Source organism: Etheostoma cragini, chromosome 11, assembly GCF_013103735.1.
Source record: "Etheostoma cragini isolate CJK2018 chromosome 11, CSU_Ecrag_1.0, whole genome shotgun sequence".
Lineage (NCBI taxonomy): Eukaryota > Metazoa > Chordata > Actinopteri > Perciformes > Percidae > Etheostoma > Etheostoma cragini.
Genome location: NC_048417.1, coordinates 19,228,442 through 19,247,168, shown reverse-complemented (window position 1 = coordinate 19,247,168; position 18,727 = coordinate 19,228,442). Strand labels below are relative to the sequence as shown.

Here is an 18,727-nt window from a genome sequence, read left to right as displayed (position 1 = left end):
GGTCTCCCAGGTAGGGGGAAGTGTGCTGCACAGACACACAAATAATGTCAACCCAGAACGTGAATTTGATTTCGACCTATAGGGCAGCTGTGGCTCAGGAGGTGGAGCAGTCATCCAATTGGAAGGTCGGTAGTTCAATACCTGGCTCCTTGTAGTCTACATGTTGATGTGCCCCTGGACAAGATACTAAACCCCAACTTGCTCCCAATGTTTATCTGATAAGCAGGTGGCACCTTGAATGGAAACCAAGGCCAGTGTTGGGGAAGTTACTTTTAAAAAGTAATGTTTCCTCGTTACTTCTTAAAGTAGTAATCTGTTACTGTTTTACATTACTCATTACTTTTACAAGCAGGCGTCTCTGGCAGAGACTTAAGTTAATTATAAAAAAACTCTTTGACCATAAAGCCAATCCATGGTTTATCAGTGAAGTGTCTGATCTACATTGCAGACTGGATTCAGTACTCACAGAGTGATGTCTGATTCCTAATGAACAAGTCCAGCGCAGGTTGAATGCACATTGGCAGGTAACACAGCTATTTTTAACATTATCAAAGACTTGGATTTCAACAGGTGTTGTATTGTCAATCGCATTACACTGTGTTAGTGTATGAAATGTCTCTATCGTCGTGCAGCCGCGATGGTCCGTGCATTGTTGTAGACACATGCCGCGTCTTCTGGAAATCCTTGTTGGTCTGTGGGACCGACGCAGGTCCACAGCGGTCCGCTGCATGTAGCCTACGTATGACCCCATCTCCACCGCGTGCATCTGTAAGATTGTCAGCTTTGTGCCTACTTGGCATGCTCTGAATTTAGCTTTGACTTGATTTTAAAAGTAGAGATGAGCAGCGCGGCGTCTGTGTTCTGGAAAGCTTCAGGTTTATACAGGACGCGCTTCGGAGATTAAGTGGAACAACGTAGCAATATTACCAGATGATAATAATGGCAGACTGGTTGGTCTATTGGTTAGATACCAATACTTTCATAATTTCATTTCCTGATGCTTGTCATTCTCTAATAAAAAGACAGTTTGTGTTACTCCTTAATATGCAGGCCTAATGTTTTATTAAAGCTTACTTTGGTTTCATAACCTTCTCAAAAAGTCTCACATCACTGGACCAATAACGTGGCCTATGCAAGTATTTAGTGTAGTTTACATTAATCACACTGGGACCACCACTATGCTTCTTCATCTTTTCATTTTGGTGCTGTCACTTGTCAGAAGAATAAAAAAACATGAATATTGTTTTATATTTATGCTCACAGCATGTATTGAAGTCACTTCTTTTCATCCCTTTCTTATTGTTTTGTAGGAACATAACACAAAGATATTTAGAATTAGACAGCCTTTAGAGATTTGTGCATATGGTGGTAAAAAATGTTCACGCGTTGTGAATAAGGGTTTGAAATTAAGCCTAGAGTCCTGAAGGGTAAATTTCCCAAGGAACGTTAATTCCCTCTGCTCCCTTTTAAGGCAAAGTAGGCTAAATTATAATACATACTATGTATATTGGTCTTAACATGATAGGCTACTTTACACTAAAACCCATACATTTATCAAATAAAAACAGAAACTAGCGTATTTAAAGCCATTAAAAACACAGTGTAGCCCAACTTTAAAAAAAATAAAGTAAAAATATAGAGTGACAAGTAAATATTTTTAGATCCTTACATATTCAGTCAGTCTGCTATAGTCTGTTGGGCTTTTTCTTTCCGTTTGCTAACAGCCGTATTTCCCTTTCTGCATATTTTATGCTTCACCTCCTCATTACTTTCCATTAGAAGCTGCTGCTTATTGGGTGAAACATATGGAGCATGCGTCTTCTCCATTTCTGCATCAGTAAATCTGTGATCGATACCGTGGTCTATTTAAGAAAGCCGTGAACGTGAAAAGAGACCAGAACACGACAGACCTTGACACCACCGCCCAGCAACAGAAACATAATGATCCCACACAAGACATAGACAGTACAGAGACTAAATCCAAAGTAAACGAGGGCTAACAAGGGTCAGGTGACACAAGGGTTGGTTAACAGGTGAAAGACATCAGTCAATTACAAAGGCAGGGAAACCCAAAAACAGGAACTAAAACAACAACACATAAGGGAACAGAGATGCTACAAAATAAAACAGGAAACTGGAATAAACAGGAACATGAAACCAACTAAACAAAGAAACACAAGGACAAAACCATAACACAGAGTCAAAAGCAGGGGTCTGACTGGTATCAACTTTAGCCAAACACTCGAGTCAACGATAAAGACAACTCTGACATTTTAAACTCTCGAAAAGGGCACTACTTTCTCATTCTCTTTTTCCCTCAGTCCCAATTCACTTAAATTCAAATCTGCTTTATTGGTCTGTCACAAGAAACCTGCATTGCTGAAACAATATTGTATTGATTGAGGTACCGTAATACAATGCTGGCATCGAGTACTGTTGAAAAGATATGAAGGAGTTAATGAAATATGATTCTTATGGCAAAGACAACTGTAGAACACCAATTTCCAGTAAAGATTATTTTGCTTATTACATGTCTGATCTTATCTCTCTTTCCTGTCTCTAGTTTGTCTCTGGAGGACCTCTACGTAGCTGTTCGATCTTTTAAATAAAACAACACATCACATGGCAAAACTAAGCCATGCTGCAGCAGCCATTTGATTTCCTACCAAAAAAACTCAAAGTGCACCTAAAAGCAGCAGTATTATGAGGAGACAAGCTATGATTAATCAGAAATAATAAAATAACTGTGTTATTTGGAGTAACATAATAAATATCACTTCTACTGTTTCATTTAGTTAACTATACTGTCCTCCATCTGCAGACATGCCGGATGGAACACACACAAATGCACCTACGACACATTGCCTCTTGCCTGTTTTCACAGTCTGCTGCTCTCTGTTAAGAAGAGGCTGTCAGAAAGCAGCAGGGGGGGCGGGGGGTTGTGAAAAGTAAGAAATGGGAGAAAGATATCAAGAGGATGGGGAAGGAGGAAGATGAACAGCAACGTAGGCACAAGAAAGTAAGACAGAGAGGACAAGACGTAATGCTTAGCTATGTGTAACCGTGTCAGAGGATGATGTGTGTGTTGCAGCACTTAGTACACTCGAGGGCCAAATATTCTCTCATAACAACAGAGAAAGATAGGGAACAGATAGGGGAAAATACTCAGTGGAGGAGAGTTTTCATGGGATGCTTTAGGATACAGATTGGAGCATAAAGTGAGAATTAGGATTACTGTAGGCTTAGGTTGGAGGGATGTAGCTTCAACACATTGATTGCTGCAAATAGCCTGGGATAGCTGACACTGAATTTAATCAAAATAATGAGAAAAACAAAGCAATATGCAAAGCTTGGAAAAGCCAATACATTTCGAAAGAAAGGTCTAACAAACAAAACCAATATTCTAAGTCTTTTCATACTTTGATAAAAATATCCATTAATTAGTTTCCATAAATTGTCTTGCCTTATTGAAAGATGGATACATAGGCAGACAGATAAAAAAATAACCTAGTACATTTTCCTCTTTTGCTACCTTCAGAAAATTTAAGCATATGCTTGCTAACACTCAGTAGAAATTGGGTGGACTAAAATACAGAATCACCTTTCAGTATACACAATACGGTTCAAAAGCACCACTGACTGCGGCCTCCACATTGATGATACAGTTGAAAAGATACCTCAATTAAACAGTTTAAATAAAAATACTTACCATTATACGTTTTAATAAGGTAGGATAAGGTAAGAACTGTTGTCTTAGACTGCATTAGTTTTAGTTAGCTTTTTAGCTAATAACCTGGCCATTAGGAAATTGTTTTAGATTTTCTTCTGGGTTTTGACCTTTAAACACTTTTCATTGCTACCAGCCTTAATTTACTTTTTGCGGTCAAATTTGACCGGGAAGTTTATAAATACCAATAATCCTAACCCACTGTGCGTGAGTGGGTGTACGTGTGTGTGTGGGTGTGTGTGTGTATGTGTGTGTGTATGCATGTGTGTGCAAACATTGGCGGTTCTCAGGGGCAACTTGACAACATGAACTGACAATGTGACAGTTTCAACTGTTCTCATTTTAACATAACCAACCCAATAACCAAATACAATTAACCCTAACCGAATGTGTGTGTGTGTGTGTGTGTGTGTGTGTGTGTGTGAGAGAGTGTGTGAGAGTAGGTGTACAAGCACAGAGAAGTTGAGTATGGAGATGTCTGTCATCTTCTGGATGTAAATGATAATCTTTCCAATTCATTACCTATTTGTCTGTAAACAAAAAAAGTGTCACCAATTTAAATGAATCACCCAAAACTCAAAGAAAGTAGTCAAAATTAATTTGATGTGTTCAAATGCCTTTTTGAAGAATATCATAAGGTCTTGAGGCAATGTGCTGAAAAATGCCCTATTTACAGTACGGGGAATGTGAAAATGGGTCGTTTTTGACCGGAACAGTGTTAGAAGGTTAGATTAGCGTGTTGCTGTCTCTCAACCCTATGTCTGCCTGTCTGGTAACAGTAGGAGACATCTTCCCTTAGCAAAGCCATCTGACTCCAGTCTGTAACGCTTAAACAAGCCTGACTGGAAATGACTGCAGACAAAACGGGATTGTCTGGCCTGCTCGATCAATTAGGGCAGCGTGAGCAGCAAAGAGGCAGAGTATGTGTGCTGTAAAGCCCGGCTTCCAGCGTCTTCAGAATTTGTATAAAATGTTAAGTGCATTTTAGAAAGCTTGCCAGACAAAACATTCATCTCCAATGAAACCAAATCCCTCTAACAGGAACCATCTTCTGACCCCAAACCCCCTCTCACCTTCCCCTGTAGGATCCAAGCTCTAGACTGAAGTCAGACTTGAGAGCTGAGAAGAAAACAAGATGTGTCTCTCTCCCACGTCTGTCTCTGCTTGTAAAAGAGACAGAGGATAGAACTGTGGAGCTTCAGGGGAGGAATCTCAGCCAAGTGACCCTGCTCTCTCTTCTATCACAGTTCTAACTGGATTTCATTGAAGAAGGTGAAGAATATAAATGAGAAACAACCATAAGCAGGGATTGGTAACTTTGGAATTATTTGCATTTAAATGTTTTTTCACTATAAAACAGCAACACACTACACTGAAATATAAGCAAATTATGATACAGCCCACAGCATACATGATCCCTGGCCAATGATATATTTGCCAGTGATCTGTCTTTGCTTCACTTTCTCCCCAGACATGTAGTTTATAAGTGGGTTTTGGAAGCCTCGGAGACAAATGATATTAGATGCGGGGACTTCGCCATCATTGTGGGTTTAGTAAATTGATACCAAGGGTGAAAAGGAGAAGAGGGAAGGGAGAAAAGAGGCATTTTTTTCCTGTGGTGCTGTGATCAATCTTCTACCCGAGCATTTTGTTACAACATGCAGCAGATCCCCTACCCATCCATACCCTCCACTGGATTGAATGGGGATTGAGGCAGTTTTGGAGGCTTGTGTTGACGTATATTCAGATTGAATGAGCTGCTTAACTCTATGCAGCTACCAAGAGAAATAAGCTCTTGAACATTTTTAATGTGATACCCTGCAAACTGCCACATTTCCCCCTGTCTCCCTCTCTTCAATGGCATGGGGTATAAACCAACTTTGCATATGGATGCAAATGATTTGAACCCATTGGAATCCATTTGACTTTTTGAATGTGCAAGGGAACCATTTCAATTTTTGGCATGACAGGACACGTGACCTTCACCAGCTGCAACGGCACACTGATCTAAAGGGTGTAATCCACGTGGAAAAGAGATGGATGTTGGTCATCTTTATTGTATGAACACCTGATGAGATGCAACAATGTGTCCCGAAAGATGGGACTGACTTGCAGGAGAGATGGTAAGGGGGTGCAGGGGGAAGGACATGTAACAGGGTTTGAGGTTATTATCTCTAAGAAAGAAAATTGATACTTTATGTTGCTGTTGATGTATATGATTAGAGGTGGTTAGTGGTAAATATAGGATACTCCAGAACTTCTCCTGGCTCAGAAAAGGGCTTTTGTGGGACAGTAAACACAATCAGTTCACTATATACACAGTATCATAAACTTAGGCTTTGGATTGGTCCCACTTATTGTATGTGGGACTTATACTACCTTGATATGTATAGTGTTATTAAACCAACAATGTTCAATTAAATTAATTAATCTTGTCTATTTTGTGTATTAATTTGACAGCAACTAAAACGTGGTATTAAAACAGGACTTGGGCCGTTCCACTGCCTGACTTAGAGACAGGTCTCCTGCCAAGTTGGCAAGTGCTCAGGACTGTCCCACTGTGAAATCAGCAAGCACTTGAAGGCTCTCTGCTTGACTTTTTTAAAGCAATTCATGTACCCATCCTTGCATCATTCATTTTTGTTCCAAAAAAACTAGAACTATGTGGCATGATGGTGATTTTGGTTCACCAGAACAATTTCCCCTAAACTTGGGTGAACATGTCACTTCATTTTAATACATATGGAATAGGATTTTTATTTCACTGTTTACAATGATGTCCCCATCAAAGTAATGTGAATTCAGACAATGGGGTTCCATTTATCACTCTAGCCTGTCACTAAAATGACTATGTTTACATGGACATAATATTGAGTTTTTTGCCCTAATTCCGAAAATGACAATATTACGACTAAACTGTTTAAATGGCTAATGAAAACGAGTGTTCCACTAATATTGCCATTTACATGTAGCCATGCACAATACAATTTTTTTCTTTTAAAGTTTACAAGCAGTGGCAGACTTGTTGGACAGTGCGAACACAATTCCTTCTTTTATTCCTGCAGACTTGCAAACTGCTGGCTGGTTGGTTTGTTTACAACAACCATAGCAACGCACAGAACTGACCATAAGCCGTAAACAGGCAGGAGGCTGTAAACTGGCCTTAAACTGCAGTAAAAACCCAGATTGAGACGCACATTCTGAAGGCACTGTATACATGTCCAAGTAAGGCCTCTAAAACCCGAATAACACCGGAATATCCCAGATGTCATAAACGGAAAATTTGATTTTCCGAAAAAGGCCTTATTTGGAATATCCAACAGCAATATGCTGTTTACATGACATTTATCAAATTTAGGAATATTGTCATATTCTAAATAATAGTGGAATATGTGTGTGCATTTAAACCTACTCAGTGATTTTTGATCTGATGTGGTAAAAAAATGTAATCTTTGCATTGATTAATTTTTTTCTTTTTCATTTGAAAGTGTCAAGTTGGATTTTCCTCAATAGCTCTTTCAGCAGCTCACTGACGTGTCCATGTCCAAAAATACAATAAACCATATGTACTGAAGACTGTGAGTTACATCTTAGTGTGTGTGTCTGTGTGTGTGTGTGTGTGTGTCTTCCCTTGGCTTTCTATTAGACCACAGAGAGTGTGACAAATGGATGTGTCAGAGCTTGATGGAGCACCGCGATTGCTCTGCTAGGCACAAAGCTATTACAAGACTATATAGACAGCACCAAAGAAAAATCCTGTTTCAATCAACCACACATAATCTGGGAGACAAAGAAAGATGTTCAACTGTTGATAGAAAGAGTCGGACTCTCTTCCTGAAGGAAGATTGTTTTCTAATACCAAATTCAAATCTGTTAGTATCTCAGAAAGTTAAATTTAGAGGTGTGTACAATTTTCTGTCACCCTAGCAGAAAGACACCTGGAAGTGTTATCTAGGAGATGGACGAGTAATACCTTCTCAAGCTTCTCCAATGACAATGAATAGGAGACTGATTTTTAAGACCTACTTGTTGTTCTCAACTCACCAAAGAAAAATCTGTATTCTTCTGAAGATGTTCCCAGGTTTTAAAGTTTGCTACTTTGTATATAAATAATTACATAAAACCAGACAAAAATGCTTTCCACCAAAATTCAAACAAATATACAGTATTTCACATTGTATGTAAGGCAAGGTACGATGCAGATTTCTGGTAATTTTAATCTTAATGATTACTATATTGAACTCTTCCCACACTTCATTAAAAGTATTTTTCCTCTAAGAAATATTAAATGTCAGAAATATTAAAAAAGGCATGACATTAAGCAGGGTTATGTTCAGGTATGTTAGGGCTTAAAATATTTGGACACAAAAGAAAAAAGTTTCACAGAGCCCCCAAAGGGTCACACCAAGATTTTCTTTTGGGGGGGGACTATTTTTGGGTTACCTTGCAAGAGGTTTTGTGTTAGCTCGCAATACTATTCTTCCTCCATTCCTTCTGAGCCATGTGTCTATTTCCACGCCGTTTGACAAGGACAATAAATGTGCCCTTTGAGAAGTATATTGGCATAATGCCCCAAAATCAACGAGCTGATCCAGATGTGGCATAGTGCTGGGCATCTAAGTGGAAATAGACACATGTTACAGAAGGAACAGAAGAAGAAAAGTATTAGTGAGTACTGTAAAAGGAACACAAAATATTGCGAGGTAATGCAAATCTTATTTGAGGGAACACAATATATTGCAAGAGAACGCTGAACTTATTGCGAGGTAATGCAAAAGTAGTCCCCCCAAAAAATCTCGCTGTGACCCTTTGGGGGCTCCCCAGATTTATGAAAGAAAACCTCTGCAAATTTACATCAATAGAATAAACTAAATAAGTGTTGAATATTGACGTCAATGCACTGAACTATTATCATGGGCACAATGTAACATCTATAAAGATTGAACCTCTTACCAGCAGTAAAGCTTTTTTAATTCTCTGAAAGAAATTATAATGATAAAGTAAACACTTCCATGTTTCTTGACTATTGGGTTAGCCAATTGTTTGTCTGATGTAACCTTTTTTGGGGGATGTAACCAGCCTGCTGGCACTGCAATAAATGCCGTTGCTAGTGAAGTGCAGACTTTAGTTTCCGGTGTGGAATCCAGCAGACATGCGTCAGCGTCACTGTAATATTTTTGTTCTGATGCAAGTCAAGTGAAACAGACAGGAGTTAACAGCCTAGTAGAGATAAAGCACTGTGACCTTGGCCAGGTTTCCTCTAACTGAGCCACCACACTGTTCTTTTGGAGTGCATGTGCACATGAGAATGTCTGCAAAAGTGTGTCTGTGTGTTTGTGTGTGTGTGTGTGTGTGTGTGTGTGCGCACATGTGCCTGTGTACATGAACAGAAAGAGAGAGACAGAAAGGAGCTGGTGATGTTTGAGGAAAAAAAACTCTCAGCTGTGCAGCTGAATGTGCAGAGTTAGAAAGAGAGAGAAATATCAACGTGCAAACATCCATTTGTAAGATCCTGCTAGTGTGTGTGTGTGTGTGTGTGTGTGTGTCTGTGTGTGAGAGGCTGTCCCCTTATAACATAATTCTTAGTCAATTCCCAGGAGGAGCAGATCCCGACCCTTCCTACCTGACTGACAGTATCAGAACCAATTTTGATCTTTTTGATTTACTCTGCAGTAGGGTTAACCAAACATCTGTGAGGAATCATTTAAGAATGCATAGTTTACCAAATTATGGAATCATTTATTTGATTAGTTCATTAATGTTTAATAAAATAACACTGAAGGATCATAATAAAGAAGTCAGACGTTTATTCAGGTTTTTTGTTTAGTTTTTTACAATAAGTGATATTAAAGCACCAGTTCATCATGGAACTGCAGATAAAACCTCAAAAGAGACACTTGAAGTTTGCTAAGAAGAAGACGCCTAAATGACTGACTCCTTGAATACCGGTACAACTGTGTAACTGCTTGTCTAACTACCTATAAAAAATGAATGGTTACCTGGCTTTAACCTCAGCCCTGTCCCGCTGTCTGGCTGTCTCTCCCTTCCTTTATCATTCTCTCTGTCTGTCTCCTTCAGGCTGTGCATTTAGAGCAGGCCTTTGCTGCCAGCATTTGTCGGCTCATCTTCAACAAAACACACGCGCACACGCACAGGCGCACACACAAACACACGCACACACACCTATTTTTTTTTCTCCATTTTTAATGCATTACCGTCAATATGCAGCAAAGGCAGGAGTAGAGGAGGAGGGGATGGGATAAGAGTGGTCAAACTAGGGGAGGGTGGAGGGAATCAGGAGACACAAGGAGTAAAGACGCAAACAACAGAAGGAGAAGAAAGTGTAGGCAATAGACAATTGAAAAGAGAGAGAGGAGGCATTTCTATCACATTTCAGTCAGTAAAGCTACACTGGCTTAAACTCACAGCAAGAAATAAATAAGAGCTCTTCTGATAACATCTGATTTTTATGAGCTACTTGCTCCAAATACTGGAGGCCCTGATTCAGATCTATTAGGTTCATAAGCTTAACATATTAATGCAATATGTATGAAAGCTTAAAAAAACTGACAACTCGGTTGGTCTTGTTGAAAACAAAAAAAAACACACACAATTAAACATTTGTGTGACAAAGTGGTGCTTGTCTCTCTAAGAAACAATCCTCGGCTGACACCAACTTGCAGAGAGCATGGTGACTACATCAGCCGGTGTTTCATTCTGGCATTTAGGTTATAAAGCAATAATGTCAATGAGATACTGCAGATATAATCTGCCATTGGCTCTATTTGTCTTTTCAGTCAGCATCATAAGAAAACTGTTATTAGTATGAGTTGTCCAGCGCTCTTTATATAAAAAAAATAGCAACCGTAAACCAAAGCCAAATCGGAACCACCTATCAGAACACAACCTAACATAATCATAAGTATTTTCAGTACACAAATAAAAACACAAATCAAACATTAATCTACATTGTCCCATACACACTGTACATACAATGTAGTGAACTTATATTACTGCCGGATTGGCCGGATGAGCTGTGATTGATCCGCCAACCTTGTGGTTGAGGGGCAATCATTTTACCTCCAAGGCACAAGCCACTCCCATACTTAATGTTTTAAAGATCCATCACAATGGGTTCCAACGTTTAGCTGAGGCTGTCTCTCTTTGTAGAACAAGATTCCCTCTTCGTGTATCCTGGACATCATTGAGCCCCAGTGGACAAATACTTCCTGGTAGTTGCATAAAGGGGGGTGGGGGGGGGGGAGTTTTTTTTTATGTAAAGAGGGTCAAAGGACAGAGGGTGTATATGAAGTATGTAAAGTCCTTTGAGGAGGTATTATTTGTGATATTGGGTTATGTCTAACTCAAACTGATGAAGCCTCATGTAGATTCCGAGTACATTTTTACACAGAAGAAGAAGAAGAAGAAGAAGAAGAAGAAGAAAACTGTGGATTGAGTCCCCCATTCCTGTCAGCATACAGCTGTCAGACTAGACAAGTGTTGTTTCAAAGTCAAATTATTAAGGTGACAACTCCCAATGAACATTTTGCTTATGAGTATTGTATTAAGACAAACACAAAAATCTGAACCTAACATTTAACAGTTCCAAAAGTAAGCTTGCAAACAGCATTTTTGATTTTCCATGCCCTATTGTTTGTCTAGAAGCCTACCTTAAAATATTCTTAATTGTAAATTAAACAAATACAAATTTTGTTTGTTTTTGAAACATACTGTTTAAAAAAAAAAATGTCAATGATTTACACTCTTAAAAACAAACCGTCTAAACTCTGCCAGCAACCACATATTCTATTTTCTCTGCTACTTCCCGTATTCATGTATTCAGCTCCTGCATTCAGCAAGGCGCTAATAACCTCCTCTCTCTTCCCTCTCTCTCCTCTTCTTTCCATTTGCATCCATCCAGTGCCTCAATCCCCTACCCTCCCCCCGCTTCCACTCTCTTTCTCCTCTAACTCAGCCTCACTGTATTCCTCACACGGTGAGGGTAAGCCCAAAAAAGCTGTCAGAATATGTTCTGCTGTCAGCGAGATGCCGAGTGGGAGAGCATAAGATATTGGCCTCGGTGTGTCCCTGACAAGAAACAAGCCAATTAAGGTATCCCCCGGCACTGCTTAAGCCCGGTTATGGCAGAGGTCCCCGAGACGAACACTGGTGTGCTAAATCATCATACCTTTTTTATATTAGAGCCTCCGTGGGGAGAAGTGGAGTGATTCTGGATTATTCCTACTTTTTTTTTTCCTTTCATTCTCACAGCGCTGCCGGCCATCACTCAGCAGCACGCCTTAGAGAAGTTTATCTGAGCTATGAAGGACACTGACATACAGATTTCACTCTCTCTCCTCCTCTCTGTTGTTCAGAGCTTACTCTAAGGGCTAATAGTATTAGGAATGGAGGAAGTGCTTTGAGATAAGCCTAAGGTTGCGTAGTTGCAATCAATTACCGTGGTTAAATATTGCAATAAAAAGATTAAGGATTAGCATTGGGGGAAAGTAAAAAGGCTTGTGATGGTGTGGAAATGCCTTTGACTGAGTGCGATTGTGTAAGCACATTGATGTGTGTGTGGTGTTTTAGTCATCTTTCCCTCTCACAAGTTATATCCAATCACTCACCAATATGGGCCTCCGATCTTCTCCTCTCTCTTTCTCTCTTCAGCCCCATCTCTCCCTCCCCCCCTCCTCCCCTCCTCCCCTCCTCCCCATCAATGTCCCCAAACGCAAAGCCTGAATCTGATGGCAATCCTCTGAAAACTTTTCCCAAAACTGACAGACCGATTTGTTCAGAGAACTTTATGTCAACTAGCGGCTGCCTGAGCTTACTCTTGTGGTATTGGGAGAATGATAAAAGCTGGGTATTCTCATGGTGCATCATCACACTATAACATAGTCAAAACTACAGTAGGAAAATCATTAACGAATTGGCATCTAAAACTGTATTAATAAGATACTTTGCTTCCCCAGCCTCTAAATCCAATTTATTTCTACTGCTACAGCGTTCTGAACAATGAGGAGTGAATTGTGTATAGTTTCTAACAACAGTGGAGCTTGACGTTACAGAGAAATAAGATATATGAAAGTGAGAAAGTATATGAAAGTTCTCCTCCAAAAATGTATTATTGCTAAATTTGCTAAATACTAACCACTCCAGCCATTGTACATTCACAATATGCCACAAAGCCACACAATTCAGGAATGAAGGTAAGAGACACTCTGCAGTGCCTTCAATGGCAATGGCCCGTCCATCAAGGCCTGCTATTGGCAACAGCTGACAAATAGAGGACACATGTTAATTGCAGTTAAAATGACCTTTTTGGAACACACAAGACTAAACCTGCAGTCAGACTTGTTTTACAGTAGACTTTCTATTTATTGTTGTATTTCAATTGTATTCAACTTTTTGCATCACATCTACATTACAGGTATCAGAGAGGACACAGTAGCTGCTGCTATAAAAAAACAAATCTCCCTCAAACATAATCTGCACGCACACACACACACAAACACACGCACACGTACACATACACGCACACACAGAGACAAATGTCTTGCTCTGAGCTGAGCCCTTGTGAGGTATCAAGGTTGCACAGCCTTATATTTGACTGAGCAGTGTTCTGGCAGCAGAAAACCGTTGTGCCCGAGTTGTGCTCCCCGCTTACATAATGCTCTGTTCATACGCCCCCGGTAGATCTGACTTATTGGCTGCTTGGGATCCCTGACAATAGATAAAAATGGGATTATTCTCTCCCTTTATGAGGGACAACCATCGTTCTTTGTCACCCATCCTTCCTATGCTCAGTGGCCATTATGATGTCAATGAGTGAAAACAAAAAGGCAACATTAGGCATTCATAATCCCCTATAGCTGTTTCATGAAATTTAATAAATAAACTGCTTCTTTCATTGCTCCGCCCTCCCCCCCCAACACCCACCACTGAGAAATGACTCATGCATATTTCAGCAGTGTGTCTGCCCATTCTGAGTAGAGCTTATTATGGCGGCATGCAGACGCCAAATAAACACTCTTTTCCTTCTCCTCTCTCCTGTCTTTCTCTCACTCAACCCTCTGACACCCTGTTCTTCATCACTATTCAGCATCTCAGAACATGGAGAGAAAAACTGAGAACAGAGAAACATCTTTGCTTCATGAAAACAACCTCTCAACATTTTTCCCACTGACGTTTCAGCTTCCGTTAGCATTCTCAAGCACACGCAATTATTAACTTCTTCTAAAGGAAAAAGTTTTCAGACTCAAAGTCCTTGAAAGACATGGTATAGATCAATTGCTGTTCAATATGCACAAATCCAACGAGTTAAACCGTCAACGGCGAATGTGTTTTCTAACTCTGAGGATATTCCCACATTCAGTAAAGTCATTAACAAATATAAAAACAGTCCTCCTTGCATGGTTTCCCCATGTGGGCCAATTGAAACAGGTCTATTTACTTCCAAATCAGAGCAGGTATAAAATAATCAAAAGGCACCTTGCACTGAAGGCTGGGCACAACCAAGATGTTTGATCGTGTTTACAGTGTGTAAACATCTGTTTGCAGATTTCCAGTGTGCCTAAGATGTGGACCTACAGGAAAATGCAATATAGTGGTGAGAGAGACCAAGCCAAATTAAATAACTGATTGAAGTGTCTTTCCCTGTAATTTTCAGTTTAATAAAGCCACTGTGATAATCACAGTACAGCTTTGTGAATGAACTCTTACACTTCCCAGATCGACAGCTAACTAACCGATACGTTTGACCATATCCACTAAGTGTCAAATGCAAAGATGTGCACAATAAGGCAAAGCGAAGCAAAGATGAAGCCCTGAGACTAGGGCTGCATCTCGCATCCCTTATTTATCCCTTATTAGTCCTCGGCTGAACCAGAAGTTGTTGTGTCCCTCCTTTATAAAGGCTGTCTCAAGCTCTTATTCCTGCTCCGAGTACAAGGAGCAAGCATTGACAAGGGATCTCCGAGGAGCCATGAGCGAGGATACACGAGAGCATCCTTCTTGGTAGCCGTGCAGCTGAAAGACATTTCTAACTCTGCCCATAGTGCTGATGATTTCATGTGACGCTTCAGTGGAAAGGATGTGTCATCCCTGTAAAACACCTTTGGTTGTGTCATTTCTCCTCCCATGATTTCCTTGTGTCTCTCCCATGCTTCCTTGATGGGACGGACGAGGTAGCGAGCAGGGAGGCAAGTAGAAGAACCAGGAATGTAATTTAACGGAAGTGAGAAGGACCCAGTGTGTGTCGAATTAAAATGACACCTTTTCCTAACAAGGAACATGTAGGAGAAGAGGAGTGCTTTGAGCTTTGGTGTGTTAACCTGCTCCCAAAAATATTAAATTGTGCTTCAGACTTGGCTGTTGTAGTAAAACAACTATATCTGACTTACTTTGACTGGTGCTAATTTGTCAAAATGTTAACAAATATATGCTAAAAATATGTTTGAGTTGTGAACTGACGCCATGTCAAAATTATACTTCTTGCTCATCCTGTTAAACTGTACTTCCAAGAAAGATCGTGCCCTGTGTCAAAAACCTGTGAAAGAAGTTAATTTGTGGGGGTGCACAGTTGCCTTAATATGGTAGGTGCAATAGTGTCAGACTTTGAAAATCCCCGGAGAAGAAAATGTTTCATTTGATTTTGGCACAGAAAACTTTTTATCATCTTAAAAAACGATTTTACATTTTGGTTATTTGTCTGGTCCTCCTACCTGTAATATTTGACAGCAAGCAAGCAGCCATAGGGCTTCTGTGTCTTGCTCAAGGACACTTTAAAACTGTTGAATATGCAGAATGCCACAGTGTCCTGTGTTGGCAGACCACCACCGTGTACTTGTGGCTAACCTTCCTCTTCCACAAAACCACTCGCCTGCCTATCTTTACAAGGGTTGTGTAATGGCTTTTGATCCATAAATATACACCCCAATTTCCACTTCACCTTCAAATTCATATCATATGACCAGCTATATTCCTGGCAAACTCATCATCAGGTAATCATGTTGGAGCAGTTACTGCATATGAAATTATTTTGAGATGTGCATTGGGCAGGACTGACTGACAACAGTTTATATCCGGAACTAGAACCAGTGTGCCACGCTGATAGGCAGCTACATGGTGCGCTGCTGTATCGGCCTGATACCAGGCTGTGTCTAATATGGTTGGGATTGACTTCCTCTTGCTGGCTTCCCAGTAGTGAGTGGGATTTAAACTGTTTTACGTTCCCAGATCTTCACACCTTCCCTCAGGCCCTCTCACCTCGATGCCTTAAATATTAATGGTAAATCGGAGGATAGTGGATGAGTGAGGATGGAAGCGGGCTGACAGCTCAATCACGGAGTTTGCAGCCTCCCTCTCTCCTCTTCCTTAACGCTGTGGGCGGCTGTCACCACAACCTACATGATGTAATCACCTCCATAACCCTGATATGGGCCACCAAGGGCCTTGCAGGGAGAGATAGAGAGACAGAGAAGGACTGGGGCATAGGGATCTTCCAGCAAAGGATCATTTAAAGTTAAAATCCACAGAGACTAGGAGTCACAAGGACAGTTGAGGATGGAGGAAACACTGCATAGTTCCAAAAAAATGAAACCAAAAAGTTGTACTTACTGCTAGGGCTCTTAATCACAACATCAACAACAATAAGAGCTTTTACTAGAACCTTCATTCTTGTTCTTGTTACTGTTCATATCAGAACTGCCTGCAGTCACCTCACAGCACAACAGGTATCAGTTGCTGCTTCCGTTATTTTATGTGCATTTCTTTTTTTTTTTATGATGCTCTCTCATGATGACATTTTGATTATTGCATTACCTTGAGATACAATAAAGTATATGGTGTTCCTGAAGGTAATTCAATTCCAGAGGAGAATTTCAGTGTTCCAAGGACTATGCTTTTGGATTGTTTAAATAAGTTGATACTCACTGATTCCTTTTTGTTTTTTTAATTTGGGATTTAATGTTTAAAGTTTAGGCACTACAGAAGCCATCGTGCTTTGGGTGATGTAAACAAGAAGTCTTCTGTTGACATTTGGTCAATGATTAGCTATGGGTTACATCTTCCTAACATTTTATTAACCTAAAGTTGCATGGTATTTAAAGAAATACTACATTTGTGAGAATCTGCACCATGGAATGTCATGGTGCATTGGCTAGTAACAACGTCTGCTCACACTGTAAGCATGGCTCTACAGACAGGAATCAATTACATCACTTTCAATACTGTACTTCAATTCTAAACATGTTTTTTTGTCCATCTCCACAGACTTATTTATTATTCTCTATTGCATCATAAGAGATCACAACTAATAAGGTATGCCATTGATTGGAATTGCAACCCCAAGCAGTAACCTCATTAAGCAACACACATTATACTTGCCACCACATAAAACAAGGTTAAAGCCCCCGGCATTTCCATTTCAATAAATCATGGATTGGTTGGCCTTATATCCTGGGGAAATGGGGAGTTCAAGATGGTCAAACAAGGACTGAAGATAGTCAGATTTGCATGGACAAAGTTGCACAGCCTCTTCCCTTTATTTTATTATTAGGGTTAAATTTGGCTGTGCTGTAATTAATGGGTATGGAGACAAAACCGGCACAAAGGAGTTGAACAAAGTTGAGCTGGCTTTGTTGCTCAACAAAAAGACATTTTCTATCAGGTCCTCAGGTATTCTGACAGCACAGAGAGGAACAGGTTCTGATGCAGCTTGAAGGTTTTGATCTGAGGATGCTATCATTAGTTGTCAGATCTATATTCCATTATCATGATACCTTCAGTTTGGTACTTGCAGGCGTTTCCCAAGTTTCGATTTTCAGCCAGACAAGATACTGTTGAGAAGCTGGAGGCACTTACTGCCAGGACAAAATGGGAAAACTATTTTTTATTAGTTGACTGACCAAAAATTCTGAATAAAGGTATAGGGCATGCTGCCTTTGTTTCTTCAGTAACTCAGAGGGAACCAGAGTTAAAATGGAGACTTGAAGTTTTTCGCAGTATGCAGTTAGCGTTGTGAGCATAGGCTGGCTATATGCTGCCCTTTGGCTAATATTTAAAGAGTTAATAAAATATTTCTGTGGCTCAAAAGGGACACAAACAGGAAAAAAATGATAGGTGCAGATTGGACATCATAAGGGAAGCTTCCTAAGAGACCTTGCCTCATTATCTGTCTCTAAGTAACAGTAATTCCCATCTTGCAAAGGGGGTCTGAACAAAAACAAGAATGTGAATACGAAACATATCATTACCATCAATTCTTACCCATGAAAATCCATATAATTGATCTCATGGGTCATGCATTTGAAACTAGGCACAATAGACAGTAAGAACAAAGAGAATAATTGGGAAAAAAGTCACCCTTCTTACCCCGTTTATAGGATAGGTCTTCCATCCGAGCTCTCCAAGCACAGATGTCGTATCCAGCAGCACAACTGAAATGGGTGAAAAGAGGCGAGAGGAAATACAACCATTAGCAATCTGTCAACACACAAAATGTCCCATTTTCACACTGGGAATTGAAAGATCAGTCATAAACCTAGTCCTTTAGACATTTTTTATATTAACAGAAATTACTGTTAGATGAATATTTATGAGCGGGGCAGCGTATGTGGTGAGAGCAACATTTTTGCCACTTGCAACAAAATTTGGGGGAGTGATGGATTGCAGTCAGATTACAGTCAACAGTCCATTCCCCACCCTGCCATCTCCCTTTCTCCCATCCACAGCTTTACCTGAATCTCACTAACAACAACCTGCTCTTCTTCTGCCGATGACAGTTCAAGAGATATACAATCAGGGATACATCTGTCCTCAGTTCCTCTTATGCCATGAGAGTGTTTTTGCGTGTTTAATTATGCTTAATATTAATCAATATCCTAGTATGGCTTTTGGGTATGTAAATAAGAGATACTACTGTATATTACACTTAGACAGTGAAATTAATTTTGGTACAGCATAATATGATAATCAGTTGACTCTAACTTTCCAGGT

General features: G+C 40.0%; 1 protein-coding gene across 1 annotated transcript in view; it reads right to left on the bottom strand.

The window, feature by feature from the left end:
* Positions 1–18,727, bottom strand: part of epha6 (eph receptor A6) — a 179,543-nt gene that overhangs the window by 149,862 nt on the left and 10,954 nt on the right. Inside the window, exon 2 of the mRNA XM_034885345.1 lies at positions 18,104–18,168. Within this exon, the coding sequence (XP_034741236.1) occupies positions 18,104–18,168 (65 nt within the window). The remainder of the gene's footprint in view (positions 1–18,103; positions 18,169–18,727) is intronic.